The sequence below is a fragment of the Coptis chinensis genome, chromosome 4 (assembly GCF_015680905.1).
Source record: "Coptis chinensis isolate HL-2020 chromosome 4, ASM1568090v1, whole genome shotgun sequence".
NCBI lineage: Eukaryota > Viridiplantae > Streptophyta > Magnoliopsida > Ranunculales > Ranunculaceae > Coptis > Coptis chinensis.
Window position 1 is genome coordinate 31,177,658 of NC_141459.1, and position 22,195 is coordinate 31,199,852.

The 22,195-nt window shown below is 36.5% G+C and overlaps 1 protein-coding gene across 5 annotated transcripts; it reads left to right on the plus strand.

The window, feature by feature from the left end:
• Positions 1 to 7,566: 7,566 nt before the first annotated feature.
• On the plus strand, positions 7,567 to 15,351 carry LOC147503179 (lysM domain-containing GPI-anchored protein 2-like). Of its 5 annotated transcripts, XR_015221921.1 has the most exons (6): positions 7,567 to 8,295; positions 11,000 to 11,102; positions 11,204 to 11,400; positions 14,507 to 14,765; positions 14,842 to 15,015; positions 15,097 to 15,351. XR_015221921.1 is itself a non-coding variant. In XM_086607956.1 (4 exons), the coding sequence occupies exons 1-4, from the start codon at positions 8,136 to 8,138 to the stop codon at positions 11,905 to 11,907; spliced, it is 525 nt and encodes a 174-aa protein (XP_086464082.1). In that variant the 5' UTR covers positions 7,580 to 8,135; the 3' UTR covers positions 11,908 to 12,202. The 5 variants fall into 5 exon arrangements, 2 of the variants coding, with proteins under 2 accessions (XP_086464082.1, XP_086464081.1); XR_015221922.1 differs by having other exon boundaries at positions 14,500 to 14,765; positions 14,842 to 15,272; XR_015221920.1 differs by having other exon boundaries at positions 14,842 to 15,272.
• The last annotated feature ends 6,844 nt before the right edge of the window (positions 15,352 to 22,195 follow it).

Sequence of the window (22,195 nt, forward strand, 5' to 3'; positions counted from 1 at the left end):
ACATAGATCTACACATGTTGAAAGATGTTATATATGCATAACTAACAATATGATAACGATAAACACCGTTATCAGGAAGACCATGAATGCAGCATTACATTGCTCCTTTCCGAATTTCTCAATCAAATCCATTATGCTGAAAACGAGGAGAGGTGGTGAAGATTAATTTGTGGAGAGTGAGAGAATGGGACGAGTGAAGTATGGGGAGGAGGGTCGAGTTTTATAGTAAAAAATCTGACCGTTTGGGGAGTGTGAAATAGAGTTGTTGGGCCTAGTGGAGAATCAGTCTGTTGGACTCGATTAGTAGGCCCAACTTGTAATGCTTGACATGTTCGGGATTTCTCAAAAAACTTAAAACGCCGAATCCCGATTCATTTCAACTCCAAATTTGACAAATGAGCTACCAAAATTATCAGCATGAAAAATGCCATTTAATGGAATATCGCATGCTCAAATGTAAAGTTGTTTATGAAATAAGTAGTTGATACAACTAAGATTAAAGTCATTGCCCGTGTCCCTAGTAGGCAACATCCAATGTTGAACACGAATCTCGTTGGGCACTTTGTTAGTGCTAAAAGGGAATGGAAAAAAAAAAAAAAATATATACATGGTGAGTCTTTTAATGTCAGATCCTTAAGACGATTACCAACCTGTGGGAGAAACTGCATGGTGACGAAGTTTATCCTGTTGAGCTGGTGCTAGGCAAAAATATACCTTATACCGGAAAGTATCGGATAGTGATTGAAGACCTGGACAAAGTGGTGTTTGACAATGCATACACCACCCCATCCGATGTGCATGTCGTTTACGAGCAAAAATACTATGACCATTACCTATTCGAGATGAGTGAGATTTACACCAAATGATTAACTAAAGTTCGCAAGAAAGATAGTAGAAAAGGGAAGAAAAGGACGGAGGGAAATTTTTTTGTACCCATTGTTTACCAAAAGGCATGTTTGCTAGATTGTCAAAAGACATTTATTCTTAGTTTTGAAATAGAGTTGTTGTGGACTACGGTTCCGGTGCTTGTAACCACTCACTCCAAGATAATAATGAGAGAAGAAAAGAAAAGAGGGCCCGGGTACCAAAATGGAGCACTCCCTTTATATAAGAATGGAATGGAGTACACCAAAAGAAAAAAAAAAAAAAGTCGTTTAAAATCAGAAACTTGAGACATTAATCAAACCATGTGGGGTCCTCAATTATCAATAAACAATTTATCATAAATCAACAACTGAAAAAGTTGTGGGTTTGTCCAACTAACACATTTTTCCAAACAGATTTAGACACCAAGATTCGTTACCCCGAGGTTTAGTAGACCGAGAACCTAAACGAGAGTTCACTTTGGTTTTTCTCAAACGGAATGGTATTCAAGTAGATGATGATGAGAAAAGCGATGCTCGTAAAGCACACTTGGGAAGTAGATGTTTTATAAGGAATGAGTAATTGGGTTTAGCACTAAACTCATTGAATGAATGGGGCTCTACTGTATCGTATTTGAAAAAGAAAGACTCTCGTGGTTCATTTATGGGTATGACATTCGCGCCAAAAGGATTGAAAAACTCGTGAAGAATGGGAGAGGTGAGAAAGTAGAGTGCAAACTCAAGGTTATGTTGAAAGGGTGGAGAATGGGAAATCGTGGTGATAGAAGGTGGGTGGGTTTCTATAGGTGGTAACTCCTCAGAGGCTCTCAAGAATTCTAAGTATTCGTCATCCAACTTGTCTGGATTGACATGATAATCCTCATCTACAAAAGTATGTGCATCATTAAGGTATTCGTTAATATCCTCATTAGTGAAGTTAGCAAAGAAATTGTCTTTGTCGTCCTCCATAAGAAGAATGGGTACCAATGTTGGAGTTAAGACATCAACCGAACTGAAGATTATGTTGATCTCACCATCCATAGTTTGTGGCATCAGTTTGAAAACATTTATTTCCATAGTGAGATTTCCAAAGGACATGGTCATGGAACCATCACGACAATTGATGAGGGCGTTTGCAGTTGCAAGAAATGGACGCCTTAGGATGATAGGAATGGAATCACAGGCAACTTCTATATCTAGAATGACAAAATCAACGGGATATAGTAAAAGTCTTGGACCTATACGAGGACGTTTTCCATAATGCCTTTGAGATACTTAATGGAACAATCGGCTAACTGCAGAGTCATGTTGGTAGGTTTAAGCTCATGAAGACCTAGTTGTTTAAACATGTAATATGGAAGTAAGTTCACACTAGCTCCTAAGTCTAGTAGTGCAGTAGCAGTATATTTGTCACCCAATGTGCATGGAATGGTTGGTCTACCAGGGTTCATATATTTGACAACACCATTGGATTATGTGGTGGTAGGGAACTGTTCGGTGAGGAACGCTTGTTGAGGAACATTTGTTCTCCTTTCTGTTGTGCACATATCTTTCAAAACTTTGCATGTTTTGGCAATTGTTTAAGGGCATCGAGAAAAGATAAGTTGATGGTCAAATTCTTAAAAGTTTCTCGAATCTCATTAAAATTTTCATCAGGTTTGTTCTTTGCTAAACGGGCAGGAAACGGTGCCTTGGGTTTGAATTTGGCATATGGATCGACCTGCTCTTTTCTCAAGTTATTAGTTGGTAATGTATTTGGAATTGGTGCTTCCAGCGTAGGTTCATTATCAGAAACAGGTACATTGGAAATGTCAGCTACCTTTGATTGATCATCTGGCATACGTATCTAATTGTCTACGGTTTTGCCATATCTAAGAGTTGTGATTGCATTCACCTCACCTTGGTTTGGATTACTTGTAACAGGTGCATTATTGAGTTCAAAGGCAATGTTCACTGGCTTAGGGTTTGGAACAGCTTGTCCAAGAAACACACCTTTCTGACTCTTATCCTGAGCTAAAAGTTGAAGCGATTGTTGGATAGATGTTAGTATTTGAGATTGTTGGTTCATGTAAGCCAAGAAAGTCTCATTTTGTCTTATCAGTAGCGAGTTGCACAGGTGGTGCAACAAGGACTAATTCACGGTTATTGCTGAGAGGTTGAGGATGATAACCATAACCTGGATTGGCTAAAATAGGGCTGTGGTTAGGATTGGAATTACTTGGAAACTGATTTTGACTTTGTTGGTACTGGTGATTATTTCCTTGACGGTATGGAATATAGTTGGTGGTAGATTGGCGAAACCAGGAGGAGCCATCTATTGGGTATTTGGGTGCCAAGCAAAATTTGGATTTTGTCTCCAAGGTGCATTAGGGATGTTGAATGCACATGTCTCTTCCGATGGTTGTGAAAATGAAACATATAACAAGGGACAATACGCATCAGGATGATCAGTACTTAGACAAAGAACACATGGGGAGATGTTAACGTTCATGACCTGTTTTGGTTTTTGATCGTTTACCTGAACTGCTAGGGAATCTACTTTTTTAGTTAGGGATTCTATCAGATTTTTTAATTTGGGATCGGGTTTTACCTCAAAAATAGATGTAGCTTTTGTAACAGTGTCCTTAGCTGACCTAGAAGACCCCAATGTGTACCTCCTGTTGCTTGATTTTCAAGAAAATTATATACTTCAGTAGCTCCTTTGTCCATGAACCAACCGCCGTTCATTATATCTAGTGTTTCTTTTTGATGATCGGAAAGTCCATTAAAGAAGAACAAGGACAACGGTGTTGAGCTAATGATGAGGACATTCTAAAAGAAGATCAATAAATCGACTCCATGCTTCTGTAAAGGATTCATGAGGATTTTGATGAAAGAATTGGATTTTCTGAAGCATTTCAGTAGTTTTCTTCTGAGTATAAAATTGTAGCTTGAAAGCTTGCACAAGTTTATTCCATATTTCTATGGATTGTGGTTGTTGTCCTGCTAGCCAAACTGACGCTTTATCAACTAAAGTGAAAGGAAACAACCTAACGAAGACTTGCTCGGTAGAGACTGATGGATGGTGAAATGTGGTGGCTACTTTCTGAATCCTACGGAGGTGATTGTAAGGTTTCTCATGGTCTAGACCATGATAAACAAGTAACAAGCCAAAAACGTTAGGTGGGATTTGAAAATCACCGGCAATATCCTCGAGTTTGATGCAGGAAGAATGTCCTTCCTGTAAGGCAGTATAGAAGTCCGAAGGGGCTTCTCAGCTGGTGGAGTTTCGTCAGCCATAACGAATGAAGTTAATGGCAACAAGGGATCATGATGATTTTTATTAACAGATGAAGAACTATGTTGAGGTGAGAACTTACGCAATTGCTTATCGTATTTTCTCCTACGATAAGTATGTTCAAATTTTTTATTATTACCAGACTTTAATCTCACGCAAACATAAATTTGATCTGATGCACAAAAGGAACTTATTATTACTTGAGTGTTATTATTTTTTGAAGCATTAGAAGTGAACAACGTAGGCCTAAGCTGCACAACAATTTTTTTTTTTTTAGTTAATTAAAATTTATGCAAGGGGTAAAGGCACAACATATATATATATATAGTTAATTAAAAGTTATGCAGATAAAGTATAATCATGCAATCATGCAAATACAACTCACAACTCATACGTATAGAATGGAAGTACAATCATGCAAATACAACCAGCCTACTCATACATTACTAGATATAGTAGCATGTGAAGATACTCTACTCATACGTATAGAGATACTAATAGGGAAAGCTGTATCATCAATAATTACTTCGATACACACAGGCAAATACACATCAGTAATACGTATATGTAGACTAAGAGGCAAATATATATTACGTATAGGTATATCTACGCTAACGCGAATTTATACTACACGTGTTATGCATAATGGTTTGATTCTGTCAATACTCATTGAGATTGCGAATGTCATATAGAGAGCAGCTTCACCCCGAAGGGCATAGAAACAACTTACCCAACTTAGATTTTAACTCTCGTTGGAATGTTCTCCTCTTTCTTGAAAAAATCAAATTATTAAACAAAACATGGTTCTCATACGTAGATAAAGACTAAACATGTATCAATGTTTACTTATATATAGAAATAAATATAACCATGCAAAATAGAATCAATGGCATGGATATAAATATTAAGATGCAATATGAATTCACTTACGCATATATATACGTTAACAGGCATACACACATGATTCATACATATTTCTAACCTAATATGCAAAGAATAATCCATTGACTACGACATATTAGATAACACATGTGCATCATATAATAGTATATTAATATTATAACCTGTTAGCGCCCCGCAAGTCCACCAAAGAAAAAGAGAAAGACCGCTCGTGCAAACCCGTGTGTACCCGAACTCCAAAAGGAATGTGAAATAGCTGTTGCAGTTGCAAAAACTTAGGCCCGACCCTATAATGAATAAGTCCAGGAGGTGCTTTTGTTGAAACAGGAACAAGAACGGAGAATATCAACCAACGCGCGTGAGGTTTGGATGGCGGAGGCGACTCAAGTATCGTGCACGCGCAGTAATCGTTCGTAGTAGGCTAAAATTTTCACAGAAGTCTTATGTCAGGGTGTAGATTAGGCTCTAGGTCTTAACTTTTGGAACCTGTAAGTGCAACCAAAAATCAGTATTCGAATCAATACCAAAACGCGGGAAAATTCAAAAACGAAGAAAAAAACACAAGAAAATGAAATAAAGAAAAGGTAGGAGATTGGGGGGTTTCCCCTTGGAGCAATTCCAGCTTGGAAGGGAAGATCCTTTGGTCCTTAAAATGGCAGCGACGCCATTTGATGTTAGTATTTTTGTGGGGTAAAGATTTGAAGTTTCTTTATCCGTTTTTGTACCAACACTCAAATTCGTTACTCATGTTCTTCTTGTGTTTTGTTAGAGTAAGGGTTCGTTCCAACTTAAGACAAGGATAACATTACAACTAGAATTGTTCAAGGAAAACTAGTGAGAAGGATTTTTTTATGATTGAGTTATACTAAAACTACTTAGCTTACTTTTAGATTCTTAAATTAAGGTTACATAAACATGCATCCCTAAAAAAGAGAAATAGATAGATATAAAGGGGTGGAGAGTTAAATCCACTCATGGGAAGACAAACCTTTATTGATTGAATTTAGTTTATTACATCTTTAATCTTTTTTAGAATTCATAGACAAATCTTAATAAAGATTAGAGTTTTGATCCCTAACAATATAACTCATCTCTAAGATCATATTACTAGCATGAGAAACAAAAGCAATGACTTATCTCTAAGAAATCACCTAAATTCCTAACTAGACTCTACACTAACTACCATTTTGGGGTAGGATATAAAGTCTAGTTTATTTGTCCTAAACAAATAACTAGAATTCAATAACAAAAGTTATTCCTCACATGAGCTTCATTAACCTTTCACAAATGAAGGTTTTCGCTAATGATCATGGGATTGCAATGCTCATGTGTTATGTGTTATGTGTTATGTGTTATGAAAGAGCAAGAAGAAGAATAAGATAAGAAACTAACTTTTCCTTAAGAAAATGTAAATTTAATTTAGAAGATGAACATAAGTGTTGCCACTATTAAAACTATTACAAGAGCTTAACATAAAACAAGCAAAAGAAAAAAAATACAAGACAAGGAATGAAAAGGAGTCAAGGGTCTCCTCCCTAAAATCAACCCCCCTTCAATACATATGAGAGCTTTCTCCCTTCTATCCCACGTGAAGCCACCTCCCACATTAAATTCAATCCTATCTAAAATCAAATCAAGACAAAATAATCACTATTACCATAATCCAAATTCAAGTCTTCCTAATTAATGAGATGCAAGGTGTCATGTGATGCCAATTATTTGTTTGACTTAAGTTTGACTTGGGACATCTCATCTAATCTTGCGAGCTCGCAAAGTGGGTCCACGTGTTGCGTCTAGTGGCGGGCTGGTCTTTTAGTATTTTTACAATTTTCCACCTTTGAGTAGAGTTCGTCGTACTAATCGTCTGAGCAGCTCACTTGTCGAATTCGGAGTCCTGTTGGAGTCTTTGGGCTTTAGTCTGGATTTGTTGGGTTTCACATGAGCTTAATTGGAAAGCTTTACGTATACTCACTATTCCGTGCTTAAATAATGACTTTATCATCATTTTTACGTTGGTTGCGCAAATCTGTAAAAGCACGAAAATACAATTATTTCATGATTATTAAGCACATAATTAACCAAAATATTACGTCTCTACGGAGTTTTATTATACAATTTTAGGTGTTTATCATATAACATGAACAACATAATATACACCTCATAACTAATCTTGTTGTAGTCACGGGTAATATCTAGTTTAAAAATAAACTATGATAGATTTACCGTATCGTTATCCTAATTTGGCTTAGGAATTTCTAGTTTTCGTTGGAAGTGACCCATGTGTTGGGTTCAAATCAAATGAATTCACAATTACCCAAGTAGCCTTTATAGCTCAAAACAAATTTCTTTCTCCGCCACTGTTGATAAAGATTGGGACCATAACCCCCAAGCATCTAAGCTGAAGCCTGGAACCATTGACTCGTAAGTCGTGTTTACTTTGGAACTTAGTCAAGTCCTTAGCTTTCGAATGCCCAACTTATTCTAGATTTTTGTCTTTCCCGTCCTTATGTTTGATCCATTCACATTTCCAGTTGCCAGTTTCCACAAAAATCCCCCAAAAGACACGTCTATCTTGTTGGCACTATAAAACCCACACCAACCTGCTAAAAAAAACACCATGTTTTTCAAACTCATTGTTCCTCTCCTCTTCTTCTTACTCTACACTTGCACTGCTTAAACAACAAGCTTCAAGTGCAGCTCAAACTCCACGTGTCAAGCTCTCATCGACTATGTCCCCATCACCTCAACAATCCTCTCCGACATCCAAAACTTATTCGGTATCGAAAACTTAAGTTCACTACTCGGTGCAAACTCACTCCCTCTCTCTACCCCACCGAATCTTATTGTAGTCGCGAAACAACAGATCAAAATCCCATTCCCATGTATTTGAGAACGGAACGGGTATCTCTAATAACCGTCCAATTTACAAAGTGAAATTACCCGACTATCTATCTTCCATAGCCCAAAGAAATTTCTCGAATTTAATAACGTATCAGCAAATCGCAGACGTTAATAATATTTCCGACCCGAATGTAATTCATGATGGACGAAATTTGGTGATACCACTGCCGTGTAGTTGTGATGACGTGGATGGAATGAAAGTTGTGCATTATGGACACGTGGTACCTACGTTAAATACGGTGCAACAAATTGCGGATGAGTATGGGACTAATGAAAGTGTTTTGTTGAGATTAAATGGGATAGCTGATCCTAATGATCTTCAGGCTGGTGCTGTTCTTGATGTTCCTCTTAAAGGTTGGTTTTTCTATCCTCCCTCCCTTTTTCTAAATGTAGTCTAGGTGTAGCCTTAATTCGGTGTTCCTTTGAATAGTTTTGTTTGACAAGCTTGTATTTCACATTATCGGGCACTGTGGCTGTATGCATGAGTGTATGGAGTGCAAGGATGAACACAATGATTTTCCTAATCAAAGACCATTACAGACTCACTCTGTCAAACAGAATAGAGAAACTTAAGTTTTCTGACACCAGACTGAAACTGCTGTTAACTGAACATAGTGGGCATTCCACTATCTTAGTACTTGGACTTAGGCCCATGCACCTATACAAAATAACCACTCTAACTACGGACCCAGACTCTACATTTTGAACTAACGAGGGACACTTGAGACTCAACAAACACTAAACAGAAACACAACATATTTGCATCATAACATATTAGGAATTTCATGACTATACTTTATGGAAGGAGTCTTGCATGGACCCCAGTCCATATATTTATGGACGCCTATATAAGCATGAAGTTAATCATCCTTAGTGAGCCAATCCCATATCTGATAATATGAATGAATAGCTTTCTAAGACCAGAAAATATATTGCTAAAAGCCTAATGATATGCACTTATATGACAATAGTTTACTATATAATAATGGTATTGTATATATAGTTTATTAATGAAAACATGTTTAGTAGTAGTTTACTTTATGAATTCTGAAACTGTAGGTTCTTTAGAAAACTAGAGAAGTTGTTATTGTCAATAGTGGTATGTCTGTCTCATTTGATTATTCTGGTCAGTGTAAACATGTCATTCGTTCAAAGTTAATGTATGGCTAGTTTTATTTCATTTTTGTTTATTTGATATTGTAATGATTTTAATGCTGCAGTACTTTGTTGGGAAGCACTGTCATGGATTATGTTAACCGTCGAAAAAATTCTTCCTGGAAGTTACATGATGTAGGATGAGAAGGTCCACTTTAGGAGATTTCCATTAATTAGTAGAATTAGATTGTTGATTTAGTAGTTTCTTTTATTGAGTTTAATTAGATTTAGAAGTTTAGGTTTCTTGGTTATCAAGTTTGGCTTATCTATATAAGGAGGCCAATGTTAGTTGTTTCTGGAATTCAATTATTCAATTAAATCAATTATCAAAATTATCCCAAACCTAATATTTTTCTTCTCCAATTATTCTTCATCTTCTTCAATCTCAAATTCTTTGTTCGTCTAATCCTTCAATCTCCTTTGTTATTTTCTTCCGTCAAGAATTTCTGTATCATTTTCATCTAAATCAGAGCCTCACTTTTTGGATTTTGATCTAAAAAGCGATCCGCCACCGCCCCACACTACCACCACTTTCGCAGACCACATCATCACCACCAATTTTGTTTCAACCACCACCACAAAAAAGGGAGACTCTGATACTAATTGTTGGGGAACAAACATTTTGATTTGGAAGAAATGATATGGAAATCCTTGATAGAAGAATAGAATGAAGGGAGATTCAAGAATTAGACGAACAAAGAAATAAGATTGAAGAAAAAGAAATAAAATTGAAGAAGATGATGAAGTTTTGAAGATGAAGAAAAATAGGTTTTGAGATAATTTGATATTGAATACCTGAAACAACTAACATAGACCTCATATAGATAAGCTAAACTTGACAACCAAGAAACCTAGACTTCTAAACCTAATTAAACTCAATAAAAGAAACTATTAAATCAACTTCCTAATTCTACTAATGGAAATCTCCTAAAGTGGACCTTCTCATCCTACATCATTACGTCACTTTGAGCCAAGTATGGATATTTCTCTTTAGGCAAGGGTAGTGCTGTTAAAACAGTCCTCAAGCGCTCCGCCCGACCTGGCCCACTCATAGATTTGAGAGCCAACCCGGTCCTCAAGCATATGAGGGGAGGTTAAGGGCCTAGACTTCAAACTTTAAGCCCGGCCCACAACCCGACCCTCATTAGGCCCGCAGTAAGCCCCCATCTATAATCACCATTTTACTTGAACTACCCATAGGGTTATAGTATCTACCCTTTTACTAATTGAGTGTATTTCTTGTAAGCATTTTGTTGTTTAAGTGTAATTGTTCCTCATTTACAAAGAGTCTAAGAACTATAATGTAATTATTCCTCATTTTGGATGGGTCGAAAACAGTATACACGTATTTCTAACTAGAAATCAACACTCTATTTTGGCTTTAAGTATTTGTATTGTAAAATCAGTATTTCAATATTGAACGAAAACTCTGTTTCAAAGAACACTAGAATAGTGAAGAAAAAAAGAATAGTCATTGGGGCCCTCGGCCCGGCCTGGCCCTCTGACCCGACCCTCGACCCTCCATAATGGGCTGAAGGGCGGGCAAGAGCTTGATACATTCTCCGTTGGCCCATATTGATGAGGGTTGTAAGTTTTGAGGGCCGGGATGACCCAGCCCAGCCCATTTGACAGCAGCGGTAGCAACTGGGAAGTTGATATTGTACTATTGTTTATTAAGAAATGGTGTCCAAAGTCTAGACCCGTAGTGTGCAACACAAAACATATATGGTCATTTGTCGAAATTTGTTGATGTATATGGTTTTTAATTTTCTGTTATGAAATTGTTAAGAAAGGCCAAAGCAGGATAGAGTGGTGCTTTTCAATGCATGATCGATCATTTGTTAGTTTTCTTTGGCTTATCTTTTTGTTGAATGTTTGTGATCAACTTGTACATCGATGATAGTCAACAATTCATTGGATTACCCCTTACTTGTTCCAAATGGCACCTACACCTTTACAGCCAACAATTGTATTCAATGCAAGTGTGATGCCTTGAACAACATGACGTAAGTGTGTTACTGTTGACAATTATTTCAGTTGATAAATGGTCGACTTTTAGCATAATATTTTGCTGCTTCTTGTCTTCTTACTTGTCTGTGTGATCAAGATTGCAATGTGAACCATCTCCAAAGGAAGTCAAACTAGCCAAGTGGTCTCAATGCCCTTCAACGCAGTGTAAACTTGTGAGTCCAGTCACTTTATCTCTTGGAAACACGTTGAATGGTTGTGTACAGCCCTGTGCCTACGCTGGATACAACAATCAGACTATCTTGACAACTCCCTTGCCAGATTCTGGTTGTCCAAGTAAGTCTTCAATAATCTCAATTTTTATCATTGATCTTTATATACTTTAATGGCAAGCTTCAATCACACGACTATGAAAAGCAAGATAGCTTGCTGCTTGCTTTTGCACTGTACAACGTTATCTCCTTGACGAGGTTGATTTTAGCATTTATTATCTAATGCACCTTGAAACAAACTCGATAGAAATATTGTACCCTCACTTGTTTAAATGAACTAATCCCCTCAAAATCTGCTGGACTTGGACCTCATATATTTACTATAAAAAATCGCTATATATATTACATTTCAATGCGGCTCTTATTACAACTTGTTGCACTATTTAGAAATATTTTAGCTTACAATATTTGACTTGAACATCGGACATTTTTCTTTGAAAAATAAACAGCCGATGGGGCAGGACAACCATCTGGCAATGATGCATCCAAGATCAGTTTGCGAGGGTGGTGTTGGACTCGGCTTTTTGTCCCACTTCAATTGGGCTTATATGGTCGTAGCCTTCTTCGGTAGATTGTTTTGTGTACTCTTCTATCAATGATGTTGGGCACTCTTTGCACATGTTAATGGAGTTGTAGAACACATTTTGATTTTGGCGCGAGAGATTGTTATCATATCAGCCCATTGTAGGTTAGGACACAACTGTAAGTTTGGAGTGACCATAATATTTGAATTTTTAGTATGTTTTGCAAGTGCTGGTTATTGATGTTGGCTATTTTGTATTTGTGAGTGGAGTCCCAATAAACATTGCAAGTTCGGGAGGATATATTAATTACACATTGGATAAAGACCGAATTGCAAGATTAAACATAGGGCTTCTTGATTTTCCAAGTAAAATGGTGTGGAATCCTAAGGTGCCATATAAAGATCTGGGCTACCACGAGGATATCCCTATAGGGATCTCGGATCCAACGGTCCGAAAATCAAAAACAAAAAGGAAGAGAGAGAATATGGGTTTGTTTTTTATTTTCGGACCGTTAGATCTCGGATCCAAAGGTCTCGGCTGGCGTCCCTATAGGGATATCCTCGTGGTAGACGAACTCCCATATAAAGTGTGTGTTTTTTGTTTGGATTTTGATTTGGGGAAGGACTTCGACAGTTGATAACTTGAAGAAAAGAGGAAAGATTATGGTTAATGGATGTGTATTTTGTAACCAACAAGAAGAAAGCATCGAAAAAACAAGAAGAAAGCATCGAACGTTTCTAAGAGCATCATCGTGTTGTTTTAATTGGCTGTGACACGTCAGCATTTTTCAGCGATACAAATTGTCAAATCAAAGTTAAGTACCATTGCAAAATTTTGATAAATTTGATTTCGTTTTCTGGACCGCAAAACTAGTCACGTGCGAAACTTTTTTTACTTGGCACGGGTAAACTTGTCCCGTGCCAGTTGAATTCATTTCAACCCAATTCCTTCTCCACTTCCAGACTTCTAGTACTCGATTCATCATCCCATTTCACATTTGCGAAACGCAAGACAATTAAATATTCGTTTTTCAACCAAATTTTTTTTTCTGCTTTTTGCAATGGATCAACATCGTCAAGCTGGACGTAAGAAGAGTATTTTGCATCGGTGAGTTCAAATCCTTAGGAAAACGAAGGTGAACTCGTATCGGAAAATGATTTTAATTTTCCACGGAGATTGAGTATTGTTGATTATCCGACGTTAGCTCCCGATCCAAACAAGTATGTTTCATGTTTATATAACAGTGACGGAGTAAGTATATGAATGTTGTTCAATTGATTTTTATTTAAAATCGTGTTTAGAATTTATCGTATACTAAGTGTTTGATTAAATACCTCAACGTGTAGAAAATGAGTTCGACGAAATGGAGATGCGCAATGCCGAGCATTAAAGACTTTTAGAGTCACCTAGTGGAAAGAAGGGACGATATGGCGCACTTAAGAGCTCGAATTTTGGGAACACCTTTTGGTCCACTGATATCGTGTACGAGCATTCGGATTGATCATCCACTGATATTTGCATTAGCGGAACAATGATGGCACACTACACACACTTTTTCAGCTTCCATGTGGTGATATTGGTATCACACCACTTGACTTTACAATGTTGACGGGTTTGAGTGTGGGCAAGAAGAAGCCAGTTTTGTTTGATTTAAGTATCGAAAATGATTTTGAAAGGTTGAAGACTCTACTGCCTTTGTTGTTTGATTTTGAAGGTAGACTTGTTCTAGAGAATATGGATGACAAATACGTTTTGAACCTACCTATTAGATAAATATTCATGCACCGATTAGATTATGAATATTGTTTAGAATATGAAGTTGACGCCTTATACTTGGACCCAAACTCTGCGGAGGAGGATGAGTTTATCAGGATTTTTTTGTAATATTTTTTGGGCCAAGTGGGTTTTACAACAGAAAAATCTGGGATTTGAGTTGGTTGGTTAGCGTCTTTAGTAGACCTTGATAACTTGGATGATTTTGATTGGGGAGGTGCTTTCATGACATATCTATATACAGGGCATGATTTGTTTATACAAACAAATAAAATTGGGAAGCAATACAACGGAATTACTTGGATACTACAGGTAATTCAATTGGATTTAACTTTTAAGATATAATATTTTATTTTGTTAGTTAATTATTATATAATTTAAATTTGATACACTTTCATTTGATTATTTCAGTTCTGGTGGTATGAGTATTTGGCCCTATACTGAAAAAGGATTGGGATAAGGACTTATGGCCTAACCCATAGGGATGGGCTGCATTCAGTCATGCTAAATTAAGGGATGAGGTCCATAATGATCTTCAAGCTGCTAGGATCCAAATAGAGACGAAAAGTGTGAAATCTATTGTTTGGAGTCTGTGGCAAGGTTCTCAATTTGAGAATATGCATATCTATTAGCATAGTATACTAATGTCGTTAAAAAGATTCATATTGCAAGCCCCTGATATACGTGTTTGGTTCCTTGGAGATAGGGTGACTATGCAGACTATTGAATATAGATATCTTCTTGCTCCCCCACCCACAGATATGCGTGCTATGGATGTATTAGGGAATTTGATTGAACAGTATCGCGTTTTACTGATTATGTTGATGTGAACTCCATTCTTAATTATGACACTTATTGGCGGAAAGTTTCTAGGGGAAGCCTATCTGCGGGTCCATTTTATAGAGGTGCAAACATGGATGTCGCAACTAGTCAGAGTTTTAGATGAGATGTCGAATTCCTAGAACTTGCAAGTTCCACAAGAACATTTGGAGTCTATCATAGTTATCATACACCCCCACCTAGTGATCCATATGACCCATGGTCATACCGCGTTGTTAGTTCTCAAGGAATGGAGAGCACATTTCACTTGGAGCGTTCGGAGCTTGTACCTGACTTACAACAGTTTAATGAGGTATATTTATATTTCATTATGTTAATTTAAACACACTATGTATATTTAACTTAGATACAATATTGACAAAATGCAGGAAACAGTGTGTGCTCGCTTATCAGATGAAATGCAAGTCAACCAGGGGCTTTGAGCTAGTTTAATTGAGCACACTCAACAGTATTATGGCTATTTAGACGAAGAACGAACTCAAAGAGCAAACCCTGAGCATAGGATGGCTGAGATGACAAACAAATTGGCAGTCTTGATAATTGTTTTATATGTTTTACATTTTCAAATAATTTTTTTTATATATCAAATTTTAAATTTTAATTACATTGTGTTGATGTTTCAGAGAATAGCTACCGATATTATGTAACAAAACCGTGCTCCTAAGAGAGGGCGAAATCGGAGAGGGAGTGGCTAGAGCAGTCAGAGCAGTGCTCCATAGTGTTATATTGCACTATTTTGTAATAATTTAGTGATGTCATTGTTGTTGGTTGTTGTTTTTTTTAACAGGTTTTGAGAATCTTAACAGGTTTAGGTATATGAATTATGTTGATTAAACAAAGCAGGTTATGTCCAATTTTTTTATGCATTAAATTAATTATTACATTGCGTTAATTTAAAATCAAGACATTTGGAGGCTAGTGAATCTATACATTGCGTTAATTATTACATTGTTTTAAGGGTTATTTAGCTTTTGGGCCCAATTATAATTGGATTATTTGCGTTTGGTCATCAATTGATTGTTTATTAGACATTGGGCCAAAATTGACGGTGACCCATCCATACTTTCTAAAATGGCTAATTTACCCTTACATGTGTATTACACGTGATTAAAATGAATGGGCAGAGATGACTGTTATTTTGAGATCAACGGCCAACACAACTTTATATCCCGACCGTTTAGTTGTAACACGTGTTGTAATATCTCACTACCTATTCTATTAGCGGGAAAAACACTCAGTTAACTGCTCTCTCACATTAACCTCTTTCGTCTTCAGACAACACTTTCTAATTATCATCTTCAGACAACACTCTTTCATCATTCTCTCAAATCACTTTCTTCATATTTTCTTAAAATACCCAGATGAGCTTCTTAAAGTAACACATTTTGTAGTATCAGTTCAAACCCTAGATTACTGGGTGGAAGTAAATGTGGTAGCTTTGAGCACTTTATGATCTGATCTTTGGATTAAAGCTTAAGGAAAGTCAGTTTGTAAGTACAAACTTTTCACTTCATTGTTTGTTAATGATGGCATGTTAAAGCATTTTGGTGGTATTTTGTTGGTAGTTTACAAACTTAAGCATCTGTGGCTCTGTTTGAATGAATGAATGAAGACTAAACATGTTTTTTGAAGTTTTGTAATGAACACACAGATGATAGGCACACACCTATAACTTCCACAGAAATGATAGGTGCACGCCTGTATACTTCAACACATATAGAGTACTGATTACATCCTCTCAGTCTCTCACACTCTCTCACAGTACTCTCACACAGTCACACAGTCAGTTACACCATCTGCACTAGTAGGTAGATGACATTGTTCACATAGGAGACAGCCCCTGCAGATAGGAGATTCTTCCTTGCATAGTTGACAGACTAGTGCAATCACCTCTTTGTTTGAGTAAATCTCCTGCACAGCACCACAACCATTCCGTTGGCATTATTCTCAGAGGATCAATTTATATCCGTTGGTATTATTCCCAAGGGGGGATCAATATATATCCGTTGACATTTATTCCCAACGGATATATTTCTATCCGTTGGGCCTTTGCCTATATATTCAAAGTTATTTTCATTCCTCATTTCAGCTTCTCATTTTCATTCTCTAATCTTTCTCAACTTCAATTTCTATCTCAACTTCAACTACCAATATGGGCGGATCAAATATTGTCCACATTTCTACACTTAAGATTTGTTAGTGGTGTAAGGAAGTTGGTCATTACGCTACTTCATGTCCATACATTAACATCAAATATCCAAAACCTAAATGTAACAGCATGATGATAGTAGTCATAGCTAGCAATAATGATGGAACATTGGAAGACAAACTTCTAAAGTGTGATGTTGATGATTGTCCCTCAAATATCAACATCTATCATTCAAAAAAAGTTGACATACCTATGTGTCATTTTTGCAAGGAAACAATAGATTTTTGCCCTAGGTGTGGCTTGCGCGATCAATACAATCCTTCAATGTGTGGTGGAGAAACAAGTCGTACCTCTTTACCTCTTAGAATTTAAGTGTAGGATATGTAATATTTGTACGTTGTTTAATTCCGTAGTGTATTGTCTTTAATTGTTTTGTGTTTTTAATTCCGTAGAATTTTATAAGTTGTTTTGTGTTTTTATTTCAAATTAAGTTGTAATGTTTTGTAATGTTTTTCATTTCTAGTTGAGTTGATTTGTTTTTAATTTCAACTTATAAACAAACACATTTTTTCAAGAAAATATACTTTCATTAAAACAAAATACAATTTTATTTAAGGAAAAACATACACATAAATGATAAAAACAAATTACAACATAAAACTTAAAAAAATTAGTACGCTAAAACATAATCTAATACCACTCAAGTACATGTCCAAGAATATCCAAACAATGTTCATGAACAAATTCAACTCCTTTAATTTCTAGAAACATACGTTTCGCTGCAGTTTTTCACTTTTCATCGTTATTGAAAGCACTAACAATCTTAAGTGCACGCTGCAAGGTAAGATATTTCTTATAATTTTTGCAAATCCTCTCAAATCATTCCAATAAGACTTTATTGGTTCTACTTCTACGATTGTCGTTATGTCTGAATATTTCACAAGTTCTATCCCAAATAACTCACATAGGTCCATAATTTGACAACACAATATTATGCTTCATTCTTTCAAGTGTAACCATATGTGCTTGACATAATGATGAATTCCAAATTATGTCTTGGACGAGAATGACGCTCCATATTTTATGAATTGGCGAGAGAAAGATTAGAGAAAGATGAGTGAATTGGTGAAAAATAAGTGAGGTAGTGAAACAATATATATAGGCCACAAGGCCAACGGACCTAAATATATCCGTTCAAGCCCAACGGTACAAAATCGAGCCGTTTTAATTTTTTTATTAAAAAAAAAAAAAAAAAATACTGGATGGCAAAACTTGTCCCGTCCCACTCTTGGATAGGACAACTTGTCTTGTGTGGCTCATTTCTATTTTTCTCAGTAATTTGGTATGGAATTTGACAATTGTTAAAATACAAATCATGTTTTGGCAGCGCGTTGGGGGTCAAAATTGCCAAATTCATTTCCATCTGTCACATTATAAATGGGATTTGGTAATGCGTTGATGATGCTCTAAGGTGTTCATTCTCTATACCCCTCCTTGGGCTATACACCTCCACACCGAAAAGGAGGTGCATGACTTTTACCCGGTCCTACTCATATTAATACATTAAACTTTAGTGAGAATTCAAAGTCGGCCCTTCCAGTTTCGTAATTACCAATAACTTCCAACCCAATGAATTTTGTGGTTTGACCAGTGTAGTCAAGGCTCTTTGTGCCTTAGGCGTGGCACGTGCCTTATTAAAGTGAGGTGTGCAGTAATAAATAAAGAGATTTAATAAATAAAAATAAAATAAAATATGACATGAATTATCACTAATTTGTTTAGCCAAACATTAAAATTAATTCTATGTGGTTGTAAACATTAGCAAAATAAAACTCTTATTTCTCAATACAATCTAGCTCAACTTCAATAAACTAAAAGAGCGAACCAATCGAATTGAGCGAAATGAGTTCTTCATGAAATAGAACACATTATTCAAATTTTGGAATCTTGTAAAACTTCATTTAATTCATTTTTGTGTCTTCTCTCAATCCATACAACTTAATAAAAACTAGTCAAAATTAAAGCTTGGAGTGTATTCTAAGATGAAACTTATTAAATTTGTACAATTTCTTGTACCATACAACAATTGGATCGAGTGTAAATGTGTCACATATAGCAAAATTTGTACAAAAAAACGAAAAAACTGTAAATGTTGATAAGGCGCACGCCTCATCAAAAAGCGCAAAAAAATATAAAAAGCATGTGTCTTATGTTAGCTCCCACGCCTTGGTCAAGGCGAGACGCTAAATTAGTCGCACACCTCTTTGCGGCTTGACTACACTGGGTTTGACAAAGACGTTTCCAATTTCACTTATTAGGCCGGCCCTACAATTCCTTTATATATTAAGTTTTTTACTTCTTGTAACCAAACAAATTCCCAACACATTCTATTACTTTTACAAATCTCTTACTTTTAGCCTATTAGCCGGCCCTACACAATTTAATGAGTTAAGATTTTAGCCTAATCTAAAACCGGTCCGCTACTTTCCACCTCATGCCAACTTTTCTTTTCTACTTTGACAACCAATATTTTATTTGGCCAGCCCCACCAATCACTACATTTTTATCTTTTTACTTTTTCTCTAACCGGTCATATTCGTTACAACTTCATCTCTAAATTGGACCACAATATTATTAGCTTGTTAGGCCAGCTCTACCACTCCCTACCTTTAATACATACAAGGCTTTTACCTCTTTAATTTTAACCCAACAAGTTCTATAACACATTCAAATCATTTGTTCTTACTCTCAGAATCTTAGTCGGTCCCACTTAAATTAATCTTATTATATTAGAAAAATGTGGGGTCGAAGAACAATGATTTTGTGTCACGTTTGGTAGGGGTGTGCACGGGTCGGTTTGGGTTGGGTTTGTGTCTAAACTGACCCTATCGGTTTATATTTTTTTGGAACTGAACCAAACCGGCTGTGTTATACTAGTTGAACCAAACTAATTTCCAACCGAACCGATATCCGAACCAAACCGATTGACTGGGTTACAGTTTAACCGATAATAACCGACCGGTTTTTACATATTTTTAAATTAAATCAATTAAATATATATTATAATATCAACTTAACAAAATAGCTTGGTTTCCTGACTCGTGGCTGGGATTCCATTTTAGGGGGTATAAATCAAGGGCCACCCTTTGTAGTGTAAACCCCTTGGTTCTCACTTTCACTTTCGCTAAGATGTTAATTACCCGTCTTTCGGTCTTCCCCCACCCCTAACTACTCTTCCTCTTCTTCAGCTCTCTCTCTCGAATCTCAACATTAGTTCGTCTCCTGAAGTAGGCAACTCCTCATCTCCTGAACTAATCTAAACTCTCATCCCATCCGTTCATTTGTTTCATTTTTGTAGCTACGCGCGCAGGAACTTTCAACCAAAGTGCAGTCTCCCTCTCATCTCTCATGCTCTCTAAACTCTCTCACGCAACTCTCCAGCAGTCTTTCACCATCAAATCCGAAATCGTGTTTTAGTTTCTGACTGTAACTGTTAAAAGCTCTTCTTTGTCATGAATTTATCGATGTCATCTGAAAATTAATTAAATTCTTAATTGTGAAAATAAATGAGCAAACCCGGTTGTTCTGCCTCTCTCCCTATTAGAAATTAATCATTTTTATTTTCCTTTTTGTTGTTGGAATGTAGAAACAATGGCAACTGCCTCTCTCCCTATTAGAAATTAATCATTTTTATTTTCTTTTTTGTTGTTGGAATACAGAAACAATGGCAACTAGACACTGATTTTAATAGAAGGCCGGTTTGCAAGTTCACTATTAAAGTTAGTTCATCTGTTATATTTGAAGAAATTACACAGTTTTTTTGTTTCTAACTCAAATAGAGGTTCCACTTCGAATGCAATTTTAGATATTTGAGTTGACCGACCGAGTGGGGAGTAACTGAAGTTTTCAATTTTCATTTTCAGATTAAATGCATACACTGGAAACCCAATGCTATCACACTCGCCGATTCGATGGGATCCATTTCTAAAGGTACAATGATATATATCTTCCAGTTTCTTCTTACTCTTCTTTGTGCTTGATAAAACGCTGATTTCATTGTACGTTTATTGGTTTTCTTGATTAATTAAGCCCGAGGTCCACAGTCCAAAGACCAAAGTCCCAAGTCCAAAGTCCGTATAGTCGTACGTTTTAGTCAAGTTACTTTACTCACGTGGGTTTGGTAGGATAGGTCAAGTAAGGGATTGTCCAAACCTTAGGGCTCGAAAAAGGTTCACAACTGGAATTACAACTTTTGGTGAGTAGGATTTTAGGTTTTTTAGTTGGTTTTAATTAAATTAACAGTAATGCAAATAATGTAAATTACTACGGTGATTTTGATGTAGATAACCAAAGATAGAGAATAGGGAGAGAGTTAATCATACTCATGCAAGAATCATTTTTCAACAGTTTATATTATCACGTCACTACATCTCTAATTCGTCTCGTGTTCGGAGACGACGTCGAGTATTGATCCCTAGCTCATGCCTACATCTCTGAGCCGCATCGCACTAGCATAAGGAGTTGAACTAATATTTCATCTCTGGAATATCATTTCAGCTCTTGGCTCGATTCCACATCAGCTGGACAAATTGGAGAGTCATGCGACACCATAAAGTCAGCGAGACATTTTGGGTTAAGCAAGACGAGAGACTGATTCCGAGCATCAACACTCTAAATTTGTACAGTCTCAGTCATTTTGGGACCGGATGTCTAATCTATGCCTAATTCCTAAGTAGTGATTCTAGAATATTAAAGAGTCAATCCGGATTCTCACACGAGCAGCATAACTTTCCCCCTGAGGGTGGGGATTAGCTCATGGTCATTGAAGGAATAATAAAACTTGTTGTATACATTAAGTAAATAAATGTAGGACAGGAATTACACTAGAAAAGAAATGACTATTATTAAGGGTAAATTGACTTACAGTATTTAAGCTGCTGGAATGAAAATGACAGAGTTTAAGTGTTGGAATGAAACTACAGACGTTCAAGTAAAACTAATGTATAGCTAAAGCATGAAAATGCTGAAGGAAGAATATCAAAGGCGACCCCCTCATATATATAGGCTGATGTCTCGTGAAAGATTTAATTGGCTTTTGTTTGTTAGCTAATTGAAACGTTAAAAACTTTGAGAATCAAAATTTTGTTTTTATCTGTTTTAAATTTTGTCTTTTACCTTATTAAGGTTTCGTCTTTTAGCCAATTTCAATTCAAACCACCTGGTTTGAATTGGTACGTGTCTTCTATATTGCAAGGTGGCACCAAATTAAAACCATCACTTGCCACCTGCCTATGCTGACTCGTCATGCCTTTTGGGCCCGGTCCACTTAGTATGTCCAGTGGCGGCGCCTATTTTGGTGTTTTTACAACTTTCTGTCTTTGCGTAGAGTTTGTCTCCTTGGTCGCTCTGGCAGTTCACTAGCCAACGTCGGCACCCCGATTTATCTGATTTGAGCTTTGGAAGTTTGCTGCTTCTTTATATGTGGACTCGTTCTGCACTGGTTTTGTTCTTTTGGAAACTTCAGCTCTAGTTAGGCTCTGTTGGGATTCACTGGGGTTGAGTGGGAAACTTCA